General features: G+C 44.6%; 1 protein-coding gene across 1 annotated transcript in view; it reads left to right on the top strand.

Annotated features, from left to right (window-relative positions):
* The window catches only part of LIMCH1 (LIM and calponin homology domains 1), a gene marked incomplete at its 5' end in the record, with an annotated part of 185,854 nt that overhangs the window by 146,007 nt on the left and 21,231 nt on the right, over nucleotides 1-18,616 (top strand). The window contains 5 exons of the mRNA XM_082316561.1: nucleotides 893-1,047; nucleotides 1,244-1,643; nucleotides 5,442-5,663; nucleotides 15,788-15,881; nucleotides 18,286-18,458. Coding sequence (XP_082172687.1) covers nucleotides 893-1,047; nucleotides 1,244-1,643; nucleotides 5,442-5,663; nucleotides 15,788-15,881; nucleotides 18,286-18,458 — 1,044 coding nt within the window. The remainder of the gene's footprint in view (nucleotides 1-892; nucleotides 1,048-1,243; nucleotides 1,644-5,441; nucleotides 5,664-15,787; nucleotides 15,882-18,285; nucleotides 18,459-18,616) is intronic.

Raw genomic sequence — 18,616 nt, 5'->3', positions numbered from 1 at the left:
GACTCTCTGGTTTAGTGTCAGGCTGGTTTTGCAAGAAAGGTAAAGAACCAGAATCGGTGGATCTTCTGTACAATTTTGGGCAGGCACATTCCAAAAAGAATAAGACCATTACTTCAACAAGGCCATATCTATATAGCTGGATACAAACCATAGGCTTTTTGCTCTGTCGTGTCTCACACCAACCAGGTGTGAGCCACTTTAGTCCCTAACCTGCGTTGCTCAGATCTGGGGCCAAAATATTGGAGGGTGCCCATGAGGAAGAATTTTAAGTTTGGATGCTGCACTGGATTTTTCTGTCAAAAAAAGCAGCATGGATCAGCCATGCTTGCATGTAGTTGGCTGATTGCATGGGCAAAGTATGGGACTATCAGCTCTCCAAGGCAGACTGTCAGTGCGGCTGTAGTTCATGGTGAAACAATGATGTCCCTTCCTCCAGTGAACTCCTGCCTCCCACACATCTGATGATTATTAAAATTCTTCACCAAACATGATTTTTCTACTTCATCTTCCTGGGAAATCAGGTTTTGTCCCTAATGTTGGCCCAAGTGAAAATGAGTGCCCTGACTCGTCCTTTAAGGCTAAATTTCCTGATGTTATTACCTAGCGTGCTTCTGCAACACTACAAAGCCAAAAAGAAAATATACCAGTGGAGCTGTGAAATCCTTACTAGACTAACTACTGCTGTTAGGAGAAAAGTCAGTCAGGCAACATCTTCATTTTAAGGTATAATCTCCTTTACTCTTTAAAATAAACATCGCTGCCTGCAGGTGATGGGAGCCTGGTCCACCGCCAGGAACAAGCATTGCAAAGCGGCTAGCTGGGTTCATTGGTTTCTGTGGCCAGTTTTTAGCTATTTGCAACTCTGCATTCAGGTGCCTGCCTTCTCTCACAGGACCTGGCTCGGTGGAAGAGTCGTCGAAGGAGCGCTTCACAGGATTTAATAAAAAAAGAAGCTGAGAGAAAGAAAATGGAAAGGTTATTGTCTGGAGACGGAACGAATGAGCGCAGAAAAAGCATCAAAACCTACCGAGAAATTGTGGAAGAGAAGTACGTTGTTTTACTGAAGTGCAGCGGCATGTCTGAAAATGCTGTGTGCTCCATAGGTGATGGGTAACTGCGGGCAGCCGTGCCTGCAGGCCTGGGGTGAGGGAGAGGGAAGGTAGTTGATGGAGCAGAGGAAATAGGAGTGATTTCCAGTGTTACTTCTAATGCGATGGTCTCTCCTGTGTTGTTTCCCTTGCAGAGAGAGAAGAGAGCGGGAACTTCATGAGGCATACAAGAACGCAAAGTCACAGGAGGAGGCTGAGAGCATCCTCCAGCAGTACATCGAAAGATTCACTATCAGTGAAGCTGTCCTTGAGCGTTTGCAGATGCCAAAAATTTTGGAAAGAAGCCATTCAGTGGAGCCAGATTCCCCACTGAAAGACCCAAATCCTCTGAGATACTTAAGGCAACAGTCTCTGCCTGCTCCAAAATTCACTGCCACCATTGAAGCAACTATTGTTCCCACCACTGAACTAGAGCCCAGCGGTTCGACAGGCCGCACATCTCCCAGCAAAAGTGTCTCCAAGGCTGTGCCTATGCTGACACCCAAGCCTTACTCACAACCCAAAAATACACAGGAAGTTTTAAAGAACTTTAAGGTAAGATATGTTGGGCTCTCCAAAGTCGGATCAGGAGGCAAAGAGATCCTGACTGAATCATCTGAACATATAAATGTTTAATACAATTAAGTAGAAAATGGTTGCAGCATTCTGATGTTATAAAACTCAGCTTCATGCTCTGTGCTGCCCAGTCTAGTGGTCTCTTCTTGGTTACCAACCTTCTTAGAAGCTTGACCTGTTCAGACTGGAATATTTGTGCTGGTCGTTTTTCCTCAGGCTAAATTTGTTTGGGGAAAGACAGGGAAAGGGGGACCACTAAGAAAAAAGCAAGACATTTTCTGAGACAGAGGTTAGGAAAGAGTACGTTTTCATGGGTTTTTGTTTTTAAACAAAGGGGAAGGGGCAGGGAGTGTGGAGGCCCTGACTTTTGGAGCAAGGCCTGAACCGGCTTTTGTGTCAGGGGTCTGATTTTTGCCATACCCAAACAAGTCTGTCCCATTCAGCCAAGTCATAAGCCTTTGAAACGCTGCAGTGTGCATGTATTCAGTGTGGAGCATCCCTGCTCCTTCAGAGTCAAGAGCCAGCTTGCCCAAAGATACTCTCTGTCCTAAACATGCTTCTCACCAGGGATGAACAGGGAAAGCTGCTTCGCTGGCATAAAGAGGGGGATATAAGCTGTCCATGCAGGTTTAGGGAAACAGATTGGTACTGGAGCAGCGGTGTAACTGGGGATTGCTGGTGAGAGAGGGGGAGTGACTGCACTGGGTTGCAAGAACTGCGCAAAGGTTATGAGAATAAAAGAAGTAAGAGAGCTTGGATGAAAGCAGGGCTGCCTGCAGTAAGGAGCCAGCTATGAGATTTGTGGGGGAAGGGGATAGGAGAAGAGACTGAAACTGGGACAGGAAACCTGAGGAGTGTATCTTTGGACTGGGTGGGTGTGGAGAATGGGAGTAAGATACTGAACCAATGATGGAGAAAGCAAAGAACTGGGATGTGTTAGAGAGAACAGGCCAGAATAAGTCAAGTTCGAAGAAATCTGCTTCTCACAGTGCCTGTACCAAAACTGGAGCTTCCCCAAGTCTCGTTGTAGCCTTGTTGTAAGCAGTGTGAAGCCTACTGGCATGGGTGCCCCCAGCCTGTAGAGTTCGGGTCCCCTTGTATCTGCCATTGCTATCTGATGCTTTGCTAGTGGGATGCAGGGGTCTCTGCAGTCCTGCTGATGTCCCAGTAGCATTGCTACCATTTATATTCTGGTTGTTCACTTTCTAAAAAATAAGTCAGCTTTCTATAGATAGTGAAAAAGCATGTTGTGATGTCTGTAATTTCTTGAAGTCTGTCCCAGCTCTTGCGGACCCCCCCCCAACCATGTTTCCTAGTGGAAATGTGAAACTGGGAGTTCCTATTTCTCCTGTACCTCGGTATTCCCCTGGAGTTTGCATTTTAGACATCAGTGAATCATGGATCTTTGGGTTTTTTTCTGATCCATGTCACTTTTTTCCTCAGAGGACCAAGATATATGCGTGTGTCACCTTCACGTTAATGCATACATAGTTGACGTGGGGAGAAACTAACACATGGGTGCTTCTACCCCCCACCAACCACTGCTAAAAGTCTGTCTAGATATTGTTCACTCGATGTGGAAGAATGTGATTTGTCTCAGTAGGAATCGTTCCCTAGCACATGTAACTATAGCATTATTTTCCTTTGAAACACCAGTCTGTCGATGATTCTCGGCTCTGGTGACAATGTCTTGACTTGCTCCAGATCAGAAGGAAAGGAGTATGTTTGTTTAACTCTGCAGCCAGGGCATCTGTCCTGATCATTCAAACATTTCGCTTTCCTCCCTAATATAAATAGAGAAATGTCTTAGTCTAAACAGAGACACTAAAATGTATGGTGTGGCCTGCCAGTGTTTTCCTGGCGTTTTTATTTCTGAGATCTTTCATGACATGCCTCTCCAGTAGGTAATCCAGCACACAGTCCCAGAAGACTTGGGGCTCAGTGTCTGCTCACGCTTGCGTTTGGAAATAAATCCTAAGAGTGATAAGTGTGTTGAGTGGATGTTGGCAGCAAGGAAAGGGAGGGAACCTTGTCATCTGAAAAGCAGTCAGAAGGGGTGAAACCGCTTGCAGAGCCGCGCTGTTTCTCCTCTGCCTGGGACCTGATCGCGCGAGGTGCTAACTGCCTTCACCTCCCCGCACGTCTGTCAGAGCTGAGGATGCCCAGCACCTCGGGGACGGCCCCTTAGTTAATCACCCTCAGATAGAGAACAGACCTCTAGATGCACATATACAAGAAGTCAACGAGAGGAGTTTGCCCTCAGCTTAGCACTGGTGGCATATAGTAAGTTGGAGTGCTGCTCTTGAGGTATCCAAGCTGTTTATTCAAGAAATAAAGTACTGAAGATAAGTAAATGGTGAAATAAGGAGTGGGGCAGGGAGGATGAGATGGGAAGAACTTTGTTTTCTTAAACTGTTTTTCAGTTCGATAAAGCAGTGTTGACACTTGTTGCATCAGTTTTCAGTAACAGTGAAATAAGTGAAAAGTCCCTGTGGAATGGCATACCCTCTGAGCTTGTTTTTACGTGTGTTTTTTGTTTATGCAGTACCTGTAGAGAAACCTGAAATGACTAATCACCATATATATCCCAGATAGCTTCTGTAAGAAATCACTGATCTATGCCATTTTTCCCCCAAGTCCAATGATTAGCAGAGAAGAGTCTGTCCATATTTACTCCCTCGCCTTCGCGTTGTCTCCCGTGATGACGGTTTTGCAAGGAAGGATCTCTGTGCACAGAGTAGCAAAGCCCTGCTTCAAGTCTATTTAAAACTCACCCTTGCTGTCAAGCCTATAAACATCTGTGCTGTAGCTAGGCAGGAGCAATATGGTTTCCTGATACCTGGTCCTCTCCTGGTCTCTCTCCAGCTGGGCCCTCTTATGGTGAATGGCTTGTGAGTTTTTTGTAGCAAGATTTTTTTCATGTATACCATGGCTTCTACAAACAGCCCTCCAAATTGAAGGAAGAGTTTACATGCCACCTCCATTCAGAACATAATTACGAAGTATTAAAGTCCTGAGAGGAGGCTGTGTCAGAGCAGAGGAAGAAACTAGAGCTTATTTTGTATTTTCTTCCTTGCTTAAGGATTCCTTAGCGGGAATATATGCCCATCAAGGAGTTAGCTTGACCCTGAGAACAAAGTAGTTAAACTGTTCCTGCGTTCTCCTTTTCATGGAGACTGCATAAAATTATTTTCTGGGAAAGTAACTATTTATTTTATCGCCTCATGGAGAAGGTGGAATGCCCAGTTTTATTTGTTGGTTCCTTGCTTCCCTGTTACGAACTCTGCTGCTCCTGACCCTTCAAAGTTCACCTGACAGTGCTTCAGAAGGCACGGTCTACTAATACTGTGGTGAGGTCGTCAGGGTACGTAGCAGTTCATCAGCATAATTAGTCCTGGAGAACCTGCTTGCCTCTTGCACAAAGCAATGCAAAACCCAGCAGTTTTGGTCTAAATTTAACATAAATTTTTGTTGTTCTTTTAAAATCCCTTGATCTGTGATGCACATAAAGGGTGTCTGTATGTTACTGGGAGAACGAAATGTGTGAAACCAGGGAATCCAGAAAAATTATTACCTTCTGTCTGTATTTAGTTTATGACCCCCCTGGAACAGGGTTTTCTTCTATGTTGGCCTGTTGAATGAAGTGTGTGCTTGGCTCTGTCCTTCACTGATGGCACAGACTGTGTTAACAATTGTAATATCATGTTGAAGTCCTAATTTCATAAATTCCTTTGAATGGTAATTGCCTCAGCATATTTATTTAACTGTATTCTACAGGTAGATGGAAAAGTCAGCATGAATGGCGAAAATGTCAATGGTGTGGAAGAGAAGGATAAGGAGTGTACAACAGTAATATTTACTCCTTCGCCAAGCAGATCTCTGAAATTTGACGGAGTATCCAGAGGGGACAGGCCCCCGGCAGAGTTGAAGAAGGACCCCACAAGTGTTGAGCTCAGTTTACAGAGGCCTGCCACTCAGAGCGTGCACAAAGAGCCAACAGTAAGACCAACACGAACAAACCAGCCTTACTTTCTCTGCCAATTTTCTGTCTCATAATGTATTTAATCACTAACTAATGAAACCCGAGTGCTTATGTTTGCTTTATTTCAAGAGGGTGTGCCTGGACCAGGAAAAAAAAAATATTTTGTAAATTTAAGGCTTCTTCCTTTGCGACGTGGGTAGAGAAATGGGAGGGGAAGATTCAAAAAACTTTTTGCAGCCAGCATCTCTTTTTTTTTTGGATGTCACGCAGCTGATAATCATGCTTTAAATGTGCTGGGCCAGGGAGAAATTGACTCTATGTCCCAGCTATTGTGCAGATTATTCAGCGCTTCTCCTGATGTTAGCTGATTAGATCAGCAACATAATTAGACTGTGCAAGCCATTATAATTAGTCTCAGTTTTCAATTTTCAAAGAAGAGGATGTGGATGTGCTGGCAGTTTTGAGCATTCAGCTTTCATTCCCCTCTCAGAAACATTAGAAAAGGGGGTAAGCTATTGAAATGCTCAGAGGGGCCAATGTGCTTCTTAACTGCTTTATCAAAGAAACAAATTAATTTTACCTTTTCATCTTTCTCTCCCCCTCTTCCCCAGAGGAAAAAGGCAGGAATAAAACTAGAGCATATCACAGCAGGAATCTAGATACTACAAAACTGTAATAAAAGTAGATAGTAAAACCAAAACACGAAATAAGGACCGGACTGCAAATAAAGCATGTAAAAGGGTTGCAAACAAGTGGCAGGAGAGGGAATTCTCGCCGTTCTTTTCTGTGTAACACCAAAGAGAATCGGAGATGTGGTGAGAGTTGGAGTATGATAATTTTGTGCTTTCATCTCAGATTTCATCCAAGCATTGGCCAGATGGGTAACGGAGCGGGCAGGGATCTGTCCCGGGGAGTGATGGTTCATTCGTGCCAAAGGGCTTGTGTCTTATCTTACTCCCCTGCTTCATGCCGGTCTCTGGCTGTGGACAGCCAAGCCACGGAGCCTGCAGCAAGCATGGGAGCTGGGATGTGCTGTGAGCACAGACTTGATCCTGTCAGAGGGAACTGGTATAGAGTCAAAAGTGAATGATTTGGAGGAAAGCAGGCAGGGATGGCAGACCAGAGGCTGCTCCTGTCAGAATGAATTGGCTGTAAAGGAAAAACCAGGTAAGTGTTGTGTCTGATATGGGAGAGCTGGTAATGGGAATGTTTGGAGGACAGAGAAGAGCCTCAGCTTGCTCTAGATTAGAAGCACAATGGTGATCAGCAAAGTAGCTGAATGAAACTGTTACTGTCTCCTTGTTTAGGATTTCCAGACCAGTATAGCTGTGGAAGAGTTGAGAGGAAATCCAGCAACAGAAGCGACTTTTAGGGCTTGGGTGTGTTTGTACCTGTTTGATGCCCTCTCATCCTTCCCTTTCGACAGCTTTGAGGGTGATGTGGCCAGCTGAACACAGATTTTTCTGTGTCTGGTTTCTGCTTCCAGTGTCTTAGCCCTTGTAGTGATATTGGCAAAGGAGGCAGAAGAGTTTGAATTCTCGGATTCCTTGTGACTCTGACATTTGCAGAATGCCTCCTGGTTTGTAAGCTTGAGTGCACTTAATGATGAAGCCTTCTAGAGAGAATGAGTATGCACCTAAATGGTGCTATTGACAGAGTTTCTCTGCTCTAACTAAGGATTTTATATTGCTAACTTGCCAATTTCATCAATAATGTGACTGGGTAGTGCAAGTCATTGTAATTACTCCTGGTGCTTCAGCTTCAAGCTTTTGTGTATTCAAGCTTTTCTGTATTTGTGTCAAGCATGTCAAGGGCAGAGCAAGGAGAGGAGACTGCTTTGAGGGAGATCTTACATGGGGAAACAAGTGGAATGCACTGAGCGTGATGGAAGGAAAGAGAAGGAGACCTGCCTGTGGCTGGAAGGGAATTTGCCACCCTAAGATAAGATTACAGGTTCTGCTCCTTCTAAATGTTTGCTTCTCTTTACCCAGCTGCTTCATTTTAATTTTCCTGGTCCTCATGCCTTAGACTAAGGCATGGGCAGTAATTTAGCTATTGAGCATACAGGAGTGCCCTGGTTCATGGATGGGAAGGGCTTAGATGCCAGGTTACAGAGATGGGTCATGATACCAGTGCTTGGCTTCTTCACCGTGTGTGTTGGGGCACAGACCAGCACTACTATAGGCAGCTCAATATGGATGCAATCGGTCTGGGGCCTTACTGCAAGAAGCGGGCAGCTACGCTAGACTTGCTTCACTCAGCGTTCTCCCAGTACCTATTTTACTTTGGTTTCTGGACAACTAACACAATGATGTCAGCCTGCATCTGTGGAGTCTGAAATGCTAAACTCCTCTCTGAAGGTATAAACCCTCCTAGGAAGGCTGGGAATCCAAATTAGGAAAGAAAAGAGCCTCCTGGGCTTGTCCCACTCCTCATAAAACGTGGCCTCTTGCTGGGTAGGATGCTGAGTCACTAGCTGTCACTGTGAGCCCTCCAGAGGGGAGGAAGGGGTTTACTTTTTGCCCCAGCAGGATGGGGCTTCCAAGCTACGCATTCTTGGAAGTAAGAAGGCATTCTGAAGCTGCCACTGTATCACCTCCCACAAGGAGAAACCAGGGCTATAGTTTTTCTCTGATGCTTAACTCTACTGAATTTTTAGGAGAGGAGGAGAAGACGACAGAAACAGGGATAGAAAAGCAGCTGAGATGAAGAAGCAGAGCTGTCTGGAGTGGAAGAAATTATTACATTTCTTTTGCCTTGAGAACTTTTACAAATTGAGCATGTTTTCAAAGCCTCTTCTAAACTTGCTTTCACTGCCTTTATTTGTATTCTTTATTGATATAGTTCTTATTAGCTATGTCCTTCCCAGTCTTTGAATAAGATTCACAGGCACTAGTTCCTCTGCCTGTTGAGAGATGATGTTTCTAGGGTTTTTTTCCCTCTAGTTGCTCTGAGATTTGTTTTGAGTTTGTTTTATCCATTCATTTTCTGCCCTGAGTCTCTTTTGTGAAGTATGTATTCCTTTTCATATATACATTACCTTTGGCCCTCCTGTCCTCCCCTTCTGGTTCTCTTCCTGTTCTTTGCATGCCCCTTCCTCCTCCTCCATTGCTCTTATGGCTGCTCCCCTGCTGTTTCAGTTCAGTTGTCAAATGGGCTAGTCCTGTCTTCTCTCCGCGTGGCAGGCTTCCCTTTGAAGCTCTGTAGCCCTGCTCTAAATCTCTCCAGCTGGCCTCAGGCGTTGTCTGCAATATGGGAAGATGCTGTGCAGCTGTACTTCAGCAGCTCTTTTGGCCTGAAGTTTGGAAAACAGTTTAGTCAAGTTGCACCGCTTCAAATGCTAATGTGATTGAGGTTTTTGGGGAGCTAGAGAAGTGCAGGGATCATTTCCTATGGGTGAGACCTCAGTGTCAGTTGTCTTTTTGACAGAAGAACCCCATCTATATGTGAATCAAATAATGATTGGCAATCAGAGACTGACTGGGAAACATATCTAACTCCTGCCTAAATCTACTATGAAATGAGATGCAAAAAGCTGCAGCAGGTGGGAAGGATGGTAAAGAAAAATATTATCAAGAAACTATGCTTGCATCTGTAGTGTATAGGTAGAGTACTTAGATTGGGGGGGGGGAATTTTACAAGAGACTTGCCCTCACTCAAAGTAGCTTATGAAATTTTGCCTATGATTTAAGGCTAGAAAGGATAAATTTGGCCTATAAGCAGGATGCAAATATTCCACTGGTGTTTGTGGTGCGATGTGCTGCTAAGAGAGGCAATGGGTAAAGCACATCTCTCTTATTGCAGCTGGAAAAACTGGGGCAACAGGGCCAAGACTAACTGATCAGTCAGTGGCAATGCCAGCAATAACGTGAGAATCACCTCCTCGCCCCGGTCCTACTTGTCAGCCATTAGGTCGTGTTTTCTTTCCTTTACACGGAACAGTTAGGCACATTGCAAATGCTGAGAAGTTGTATCCTCTAGCTCTTTGAATCAGAAGTTGGCAAAGTAGATGTTTTGTTTTAAAACAGTATTTGTGCAGTTTTTAGTGTAGGGGGATTAATTTGTCAGTGAGTAACATCGCTTTATTTAACCAATCTTTGTATGAGCGTTTAGAAATTATTGGCTTGTTACAGCTCTAACTATAGCTTTGCTCTGATCAACCAAAAAAAAAAATAGATGGCAACTTTAAAAAGATCAGGGCGAGGTGGTGATGGTGGGGAGAGATTTTGGCTTTCTTTTAATTTCTCACTGGCTAGCTTAAACTTGTCCATTTCTACTCCCTGCATGTTTGGCACAAAACAAACTTTTTTTCTACATCCAAGTAACACTCTCCTTCATCTTCAAAAATCCACTGATTGAACTGAGATTAAAGTATAAGCTTTCTTGTGGTTGAGGATTGTTGGCCAAGCTACAGGAGAGCAGGGTTGAAATCCTGATTTGTACATATCTGGTAGGACAAGTCTTTGTTCTTTGATTCATTACAAGAAACACTTGTAGAGTAAGTACGTCTGTTCCAGATTGACAGCTTTGCCTTGAACCGCACATGGGAAGATGGGTGGAGGGCTGGACTACCTGAAGGGAAACGGTTTAGGATGAGAACTGAGAGCAGCAAAGCTTCAAAGCAGCTAGAAGGGAACTCTGCTCGGGATGTGGTTACGAATCTAGTGTCTGCATCTCCCGTCCTCCAGACACCCATGCACTTTTCAGTGTCTGTAAGTGATAGGAGCTTATTTTACATCCCAATTGAGCAGTAATAACTCTAGAAAAATGACTAGCAGGAATACTTAACACTATTTCTTGCAACACTTTCAAGGCTTCTTTGTCAATTACTGATCCACGCTGATCTTTGGCTGTATAGCTGGCCTGAGTATAGCATTATATAGCTGCCAGATGAGGCAGATGACTTAATGTGTCAGAACAGTGTTCTGGCTGTAGTACTATACTGGCATAGCATGCAAGGCACTTAGCTCTGGCAGCCCGAGGTCATGCCAGCGTTACCACTTACAACAACAGAAAACGCTAGCTTTGATGAGGAAATCATCATATGAAAATTTTAAAGTCAATGATACGTGTACAATTTCAGTCACGGAAGTTTGAGACATGTGTCAGGCAATTTCTATATGTGGCTACTGATACCGCAACCAGTTTCATTCCTGAGTGATTTTACAGAATTTAAACTGTAGTTCTAACCTGATTCTTTCCAATATCTCTGCATTCTCGCTGGTTCATAGAATCATAGAATCGTTAAGGTTGGAAAAGGCCCTTAAGATCATCGAGTCCAACCGTTAACCTAGCACTGCCAAGTCCACCACTAAACCATGTCCTCAAGCACCACATCTACCCGTCTTTTAAATACCTCCAGGGATGGAGACTCAACCACTTCCCTGGGCAGCCTGTTCCAGTGCCTGACTACTCTTTCAGTGAAGAAAGTCTGGTTCCAGACAGCTTGTTTTGTCATATTTTCATAGAAAATACAGTAACGATATTTCACATGATTTTGTGTACAAGTAGTGTTAACTGGCCTACGTTTTTATTTAATTTACCGTAAGGGTTGATAAAGTTCTACTGTAACTTCCTTTGGAGTTTGAATTCTTGTAGTAGTTGTGATGTGCCATGTTTTAGGAGTTCCCAGTTACTGTATTTGTAGGGTTTTGTAAGGACGTAAGTTTCTGCCACAGCAATAGACAATGTGGCTATTCCTAGCTTGTATGGTCTTAATTAGACAAATACTTGGACTGATATCCTAGTTTATGGGATAGAAATCCTGTCTGCCACAAACTGAACTAATTTCTTTTCATGCCTAGTAGGTGTTTGGTAACACTGTATAGTCAGCTGTGCTTGTGCCTTTGTTAAATGGATACCTTGGTTAGCAGAAACTGAGGAGTTGCTTTGTCCTCTGTTGCTGATGTGCTCATAACTGCAACTGCAATCACAATATTTAACTTTCCATCATGGACTGAGGCTTCTAAATCCTAAATGGGGAAGTTCACTTTAACTCCTGGGTAGCTAGATGCATGGGGTAATAAAAACACCAATCCAAGTAGACAGCATTCTTCAGTTTTCAGGAGTTAATGAGACAGAGTCTTCACACCAGCCTGGATCTGGGGGCAGAGATAACCACAGCCCCTAGGCAGCAAGGTTTTTTCTGCTTCCCTTAAAGGCTTCATTGCCTGTGGCGGTGGACCAGCAGGTGTTGTGTGACCTTCCCTCATAGGTACCTGCACCAGAGCCAGCGCATGAAGTGGCTCTGTGGTCCTGCAGAATGACGCCTCTGCCCACACGAACGTGTGTGGCTGCAGTGGGGTGGTGCCGAAAGTCTGTGTGGGTCCGGTCCTTCATCCCAAAGCGTGAGAGCTCCTCTGAAACACCTCAGAAACGTCACTCGCCAAGTTGTTCAGTTTTTCAGTGTCCGTGACAAAATACGATCTTCTTAGGTACAATGAAATGCTTATATGCCTTTTTCATGTACAGTGGTAACATCATCATTTGATTACAAAATATTTATGAAAAGTGAATGATGATAGTCTGTGGGAGAAAAGACATTTTATGGGCTATATCAGTACAAGAATTTTCTTAAACGTATCATATACCTGTGGATATTGGTATTATAAATAGAATTAGATATACTGGGAATGAGAAGGCTCCCCAGTGAAGTTGACTTAATTTTTTTATAAATTACTTACTAATCAGTTTTATATTTTTAGCTGTCTGTCACTAGCATTTAATTGCTCAGCAGAGGGAGGAGGAAGAGTCACGTCTCGTGAGCAGTAACAGAACTTCTTCAGCATGCCATTGCAAAATTCAATTTTCCTGCAGCAAGTAGTAGCTCGCTCTTTTTTTTTTACTCCTCTTTGAAAGAATTTCTATAAATAACATCTATGTCTGTCCAGGAGGTTGAACCAGGTATATAGGTTATGGGTAGCTTTAGTTATTGCACTTGTGCAGGATAGCTACATGACACAGGACTGTGTTTAGGTTCCTGAGATAACTCTAGACCTAGAGGTGATAAAAGTGCCTCATGTCTGTGCATTCACTGAGCTTTTTAAACCCTCTGAGAGGCCAGTGCGGTTGTGCTCTTTCCCCAGCTCCAGCTGCCATGGGCACTTGACTTCCCTGGGTGTATGTAATGCTGTTTAACCCTTTCTGTATCTGCCCTGGTTTATCACATAGCTCTAAAGCCTCTGAGGTTGAAATTAAAGCTGAACTTTTTTTTTTTTTTTTTAATTTTTCCATTTGGACAGTTGCTTTTTTGAGAGTGGAGGGTGAGTTCCGTTGCTTTACCAAAAATAATAACAATATAACCACTAACAATTGAAATTTACAACAATTTCTTTGGAAGGGCTTACGCTTTGGAGCAGCCGGTAGAGTTGTTGGGTAGATGCCTCGTGCTTTTCCAGTTAAAATCTACCTCATTTAGGGCAAACCTGAGCTCTCAATAATAACCATTTGTTTAGGTTTAATGGAGTTTTGTAGGTTGTGGAATGACAGAATAATTCAGGTTGTAGGTCTCTAGCTGAGTCTTCTGCTCAAAGCATGATCAGGCATGAGATCAGACTGGGTTGCTAAGGGCTTGATCATTCGAGTCTTGAAAACCTCTGAGGACGGAGGTGGCACAGCCTGCCTGGACAGCCTGTTATGCTGCCTGGCTGTCCTCGTGGAGAAAAGAAATACTTATTTCTGCATTGAGCAAAGTTGGGAAGGGTTTCCAGTAGCTTCTCCCCTGCTGTTGTCGTGTCAGGAGCCAGAACTGAGGCTGAAGGAGACATTTTCTTTAGTTGCAGTGTTCTGCTACATCTTTCAGTGAGAAAGCTCTCACTGAAACGCAGGCTGGCATGAAGATGGGCTGGGGAAAGGAGGGGTGGGTTATACAGGAGAAAAAAGCAACAGAATGGCAAGGGGCAAATCTCTGGGGCACAGGACTTGCAGCCTTTGGAGCATTTCTCTGGGGTCTGTTTTTTAGCCTGTTCTTCGTCTCCAGTGACAGTCCCTCCTTGGAGCGTGTGACACATAGAGGGGGAGCTCTGTGCCTTGTTTGCTCTTGGGGTAGGCACGCTCACAGGTGCACATGGCGGAGAGGAGGTCCTCAAACTTTCCATGCTGCCTTTTTGGAGTGTGTATTTCACCTCTGCCTTGTCCAGTTTGAGAACCACTTTTAGGCAGGAGGGGGACACGTCCAAAGAAGAGCAATGAAGCTGGTCAGGGGTGTAGAGAACAAGTCCTGTAAGGAGCGGCTGAGGGAACTGGGGTTGTTTAGTCTGGAGAAGAGGAGGCTGAGGGGAGACCTTATTGTTCTGTAGAACTACCTGAAAGGAGGTTGTAGTGAGGTGGGGGTCGGTCTCTTCTCCCAAGTAACAAGCGATAGAACAAGAGGAAATGGCCTCAAGTTGTGCCAGGAGAGGTTTAGGCTGGATATTAGGAAAAATTTCTTCACTGAAAGGGTTGTCAAGCATTGGAACAGTCTGCCCAGGGAAGTGGCTGAGTCCCCATCCCTGGAGGTATTTAAAAGACGTGTAGATGTGGTGCTTAGGGACATGGTTTAGTGGTAGAGTTGGCAGTGCTAGATTAATGGTTGGACTCGATGATCTTAAGGGCCTTTTCCAACCTAAACGATTCTATGATTCTGTGTCCCATGCCTTGCCTGGGGCAGAGGGTTTGGGTGGGCGGAGGTGAGGGTGCAGTGGAAAGCGCCGGGCGGTGGGGAGGACGGCGGGCAGCCAGCCCCAGCAGGCACCAGAGGAGACGCGCTGCCACTTCTAGAGGCTCATGGCTGCGATCCGGCGCCTGTCCTGCTGCGGCGTGGCGGCACAGCCCTTGGCAGCCGGGGGCTCCTTCTGTTGTTCCCGGCACTGCTCGCTGCCCACCACGCTTGTGTGGGTCGCTGCTCTTGGCCATGGCCCCGCACCGGTCCCCACCATTTTCTCACAGGGCATCTTCCCAGACACATTCCCAGCCTCTCTCCGGAGCATGCCTCCCTCCAGAGAGGAGAAGAGAGTCAAGGATTCCCGAGCACTGCCGACAGCAAAGCTCTCTGGAGACAAAGTGTGTCCACAGGCGTTGGTGTCCTGTTGGCACTGCCAGCAGACGTCCCCGATGACTGAGCTCTGAGAGCCCAGGTCTGCTCTTCATCGGGCTCAGCTGGATGAGGGGCTGTAGGCTCATGTGGGTCTGTGGGGATGGGAAACAGGATCCATGCAGAAGGTGGAGGTCTGAATCCTGCCCCCAGAAAAGAGGAAATTTCATCAGATTCCCTCCCTTGCAGCTGTTAATAAGATGGAGGGGTGGGAAGATGACAGGAAAGCAAGTCTACGACAGACTACTTCTGAAATACGTTACTTTTTATTTCTAAGAGTAGTCTTTTTTTTTTATTTATTTTCCTCTGTTGAATGTGCCATTTTGTAGATCTTTCATGCATTAGAAGCACTGTGCAGTGGCTGATCAGTTTGCTGCAGATTTTTCTTGATTTGCCTACTGGGAAAGCAGATATATGATGGAAGCTGCTAAAGATATCAGATAAAGCGCTACCCTTGTTTTTGCAGTGTGGTTTTAGCTCTGCAACAGCCTTATGCTGGCTCAGGAAGCTGGCTTTTCAAAGGGATTTGGATTATTGGCTTGATATGCTCTCACCATATTTTTTCAGTCCTCTCTTAATAGTGCTCCAAGTATTTCATTACCTTTAATACTGACTCTGGCTTTTCCCTTCAGATAACAGATTGTTTAGACAACCATGAAATAAAGGAAGTATTTAATTACTTTGCCACTTTTCAAACCCTAGAACGTGCTATGTATTCACTAATGCATACGTTTTTGTGTTATTCTGGAAGAGGAAACTAGGGGTAAAATGTATGCTTATCTCCAGCTAACACAATCCAAGATATCCTACAATTTTAAAAGCTTGTAGGCGCTATTCCAAACCAACTGCATGATGGTTGCTGATGAACAGTTTGAAAAGGAGATTAAAGCCCAGTGATTCAACACCTAAGCTGCATGTACTGCTCCGAAATGTAGTCCCTAGCTCCCTGCTGAGCTCTAAACCAGTCTGGTTCAAACACGTTACAAAGAAGCAGCAAGTACTGCCTTGAGGAATTAACACATACTTTTATTTCCAGGGTACTCACTGTTTCTACTGTATTGTTCTCTGCAGGCCTCCCCCGTGGAAGCAGATAGAGCTGCCAGCAAGCAGGTCGAGGCTAGCCCTGGAAGTGCGGGACCTGCGAGCGTGGCATGCCCGTCCCCAGGTGGGTTGTTGGTGCTGCCCTCGCCCCTGCCCTTGCCCACCCCAGGCTGGGGTTTAGGCCCAGCCTGCAGCAGGAGTCCGATAAGTGCATTTGCAGCGGCACCAAGAGGGTTTATTAGAAAATGCAGAAGATGTCAGAAATCTCAACATAAGAAAGAAATTTTTTACAATAAGAACGATCATTCAGCGCAACAACCTCCCCAGGGACATGGTAGAGTCTGCATGGCTGGAGGTTTTCAAGGTGTGACTGAACAGGGTGCTAGATAATCTCATTGAGGCTCCCTTTCCCACGAAAGGTGGGACCAGATGATCTTTCGAGATCCTTTCCAACGTGGGCTGTTCTGTCATTCTGTGGTTGAAACAACACACCTGACTGCACGTTGCCTGGGATGCGAGTTGTCTGCTTTGCTGATTGTGTGCCTGAAGAGTTGGTGCCACAGTGTTCTGTAACCAGAAAGCAATCAGGGCAGAAACTATCAGTGAGTAATAGCTTCTGTTTAACACTTTTTTTTCCCCCAAAAACATTAAGAAGTGGGGAAGGAGAATAAGAAGGGGCACTTCAGTCCCTATAGGGGCTTTAAATGGACAGTATTGTGCACACTCCTGATTTTCTGCTTTAAAGCCTTTATGCATGATTCCTAATGTGGGGAAAGGAATTTGCTGGTAAAATTTGAAGCTATTTTCCTCAAAAGGGTTTTTCTGAAACATTATCTTTGAGTAGGCATATTATCTACTGCTTACTAACATACTAAGTTCATGGTCTTTTTTTGTTTTTCATTTTTTAAAAATGGGTGTATCAAAGTTCAGCTTGGTATGGGTAAGTAAAAAGTACTACTCAAAGTAGATATTTAAATGAGACCTCTGGCTGTAATTGGTATATAAGCATAATGGTCCTATTTGTTGAAGATAAATGTGACTTAAACAATTGAGCTTTGCCCTCAAACATCAATGAGGTACTGTTCCCCCAAGATGAGAAGCATATCCAGCCTTTTCTTGATGTGCTGCAGGACTCTGAAGCACGTGGACTGTTAGCAAGGGCTCATCAGCTGACTTAATTACTTTGGCTCTTAGATGCCAAATCACAGAGGTTAACAATCTTGAATTGCACCTGGCAGGTGATGTAGAAGCTGCAATCTTGTGGTGAATCAACCAAATTCTCCTCTCAAGGGTCAGCAGTGATGAGCTGGTGATATTTGTCTACAAATCACAAAGCCATCTTGTGTCAGGCTCCACACCTGTGAGAAATGCTAAACGTTAAGTATTGATAGCAAAGTTTAATATTGGCTGGCAAGGAAAACTGAGATAGCATTGCAAATATTGACATGGTAAAGGAACATGGGTTTTCATTATGTCTGCTTTGGAGGGATAGATACGGTCCAGACTGTGTGACCTTCTTGTAGAATATGCAACCTCCTCTGCTGTTCAGTACAAGCCACATACTTCCATGCTGTGACCCCTATGCCACTAATGGTGTGGGAGCTGCTCCAAAGTGGTATGCATCTGCCTTGCACCAGGAGCAACTCTTGTCTTTGCTCGTGTGCAGGTTCTTAGTGGAGCCTTGGGGTGCATCTCTTTCTTAGCTCACTCTCCTAGCTTGTCAACAAAGGTTGCAGCTGCTGCTGCTACCGTGTTTGGAGAGGGGACAGGATCTGAAGCTGAGATTCTGCTTTAGGAGGTTAGAGAGATGTCTGAGTGCTTATGCACTGCCTGGGATGCTGGAAACTGCTCTGCTTCCAGTGGTGGTACCAGCTGACAGTAGTTTAGCTGTCACAGTCCTCAGCTGTAGACCTGTGAGCTCCTCATCCCTTCTCCCGTAAAGCAGCATCAACTTCTTGGGTTTTTTTAAGAACTGAATGACAACTAGATTATTCCAGTCCAAGGCTTTGTGTTAGCACAATTTGTTTGCTGTCTGATGCTTGACTGCCGTGGTTTAGTGGAAACAGGCAAGCTGGAATGTCCTCCAGTGCTGACAGTGAGACCACATTAATTATGGTATAGCTACTTGTCTGGGTAGCATCTTAGGATAAGATTCATCACATGACTTCAGTAAAGAGATCTATACCTCAGTAGGCACGTTGTAGGTTACAGCTCATCTCAGCCAAAGAGGAGTGTCTGAAATAGTTTGGGTGACTCTTCCCAAGAACTGCCTCTCTCTTTGTTGACCATGATGCCCAAGTCAAGTGTAAGCACCTGCATTTTGTCAGGTGAATTTCACCCTTAAAGCCTTGTCTTCTCTGAGAGATTAATTTTGCCTGTGTTGAAGAAAGGAGATTATTTTTTCAAAACATCCAGTTTATGGGCTCACAGTATATCCAGTAAGAAATCAGATTGTAAGAAATAGGTCTAGATTTTATTGGAAAAAATGTCTTAACCTTGCAACATTATTTCTTGTGTGTGTGGATTAGGTTCAGATCAAAAGCAATTCAAGTCAACTGCAGCTTGTGCCAGCCCTGTTGTGAAGAGATTAGAATTTCTTCCCAGTCCTGTCCCTTCAGAGGAAGCTGCTTCAAGTGAGAAAAATGTGAAGAAACCTGAAATGGAGCAGCGGAAGGAAGCAGAGCTCCCTGCTACACCGGAGGTATGTATAGGCAAGAAAGAGAGGGAGTGGAAAACAAAACAAAACAAAACAAAACAAAACAAAAGGCAAGATCTCACATGGAAATGTTTATTGTGCAAATTGGTATTTTTCTCTATATAATGTCACTTCAGGAGTTCATTCAAAACATTCTGCCAGGG

The sequence above is a fragment of the Platalea leucorodia genome (genome assembly GCF_965183815.1).
Source record: "Platalea leucorodia genome assembly, chromosome: 6".
Lineage (NCBI taxonomy): Eukaryota > Metazoa > Chordata > Aves > Pelecaniformes > Threskiornithidae > Platalea > Platalea leucorodia.
This window is presented reverse-complemented; position numbering and strand designations above follow the sequence as displayed.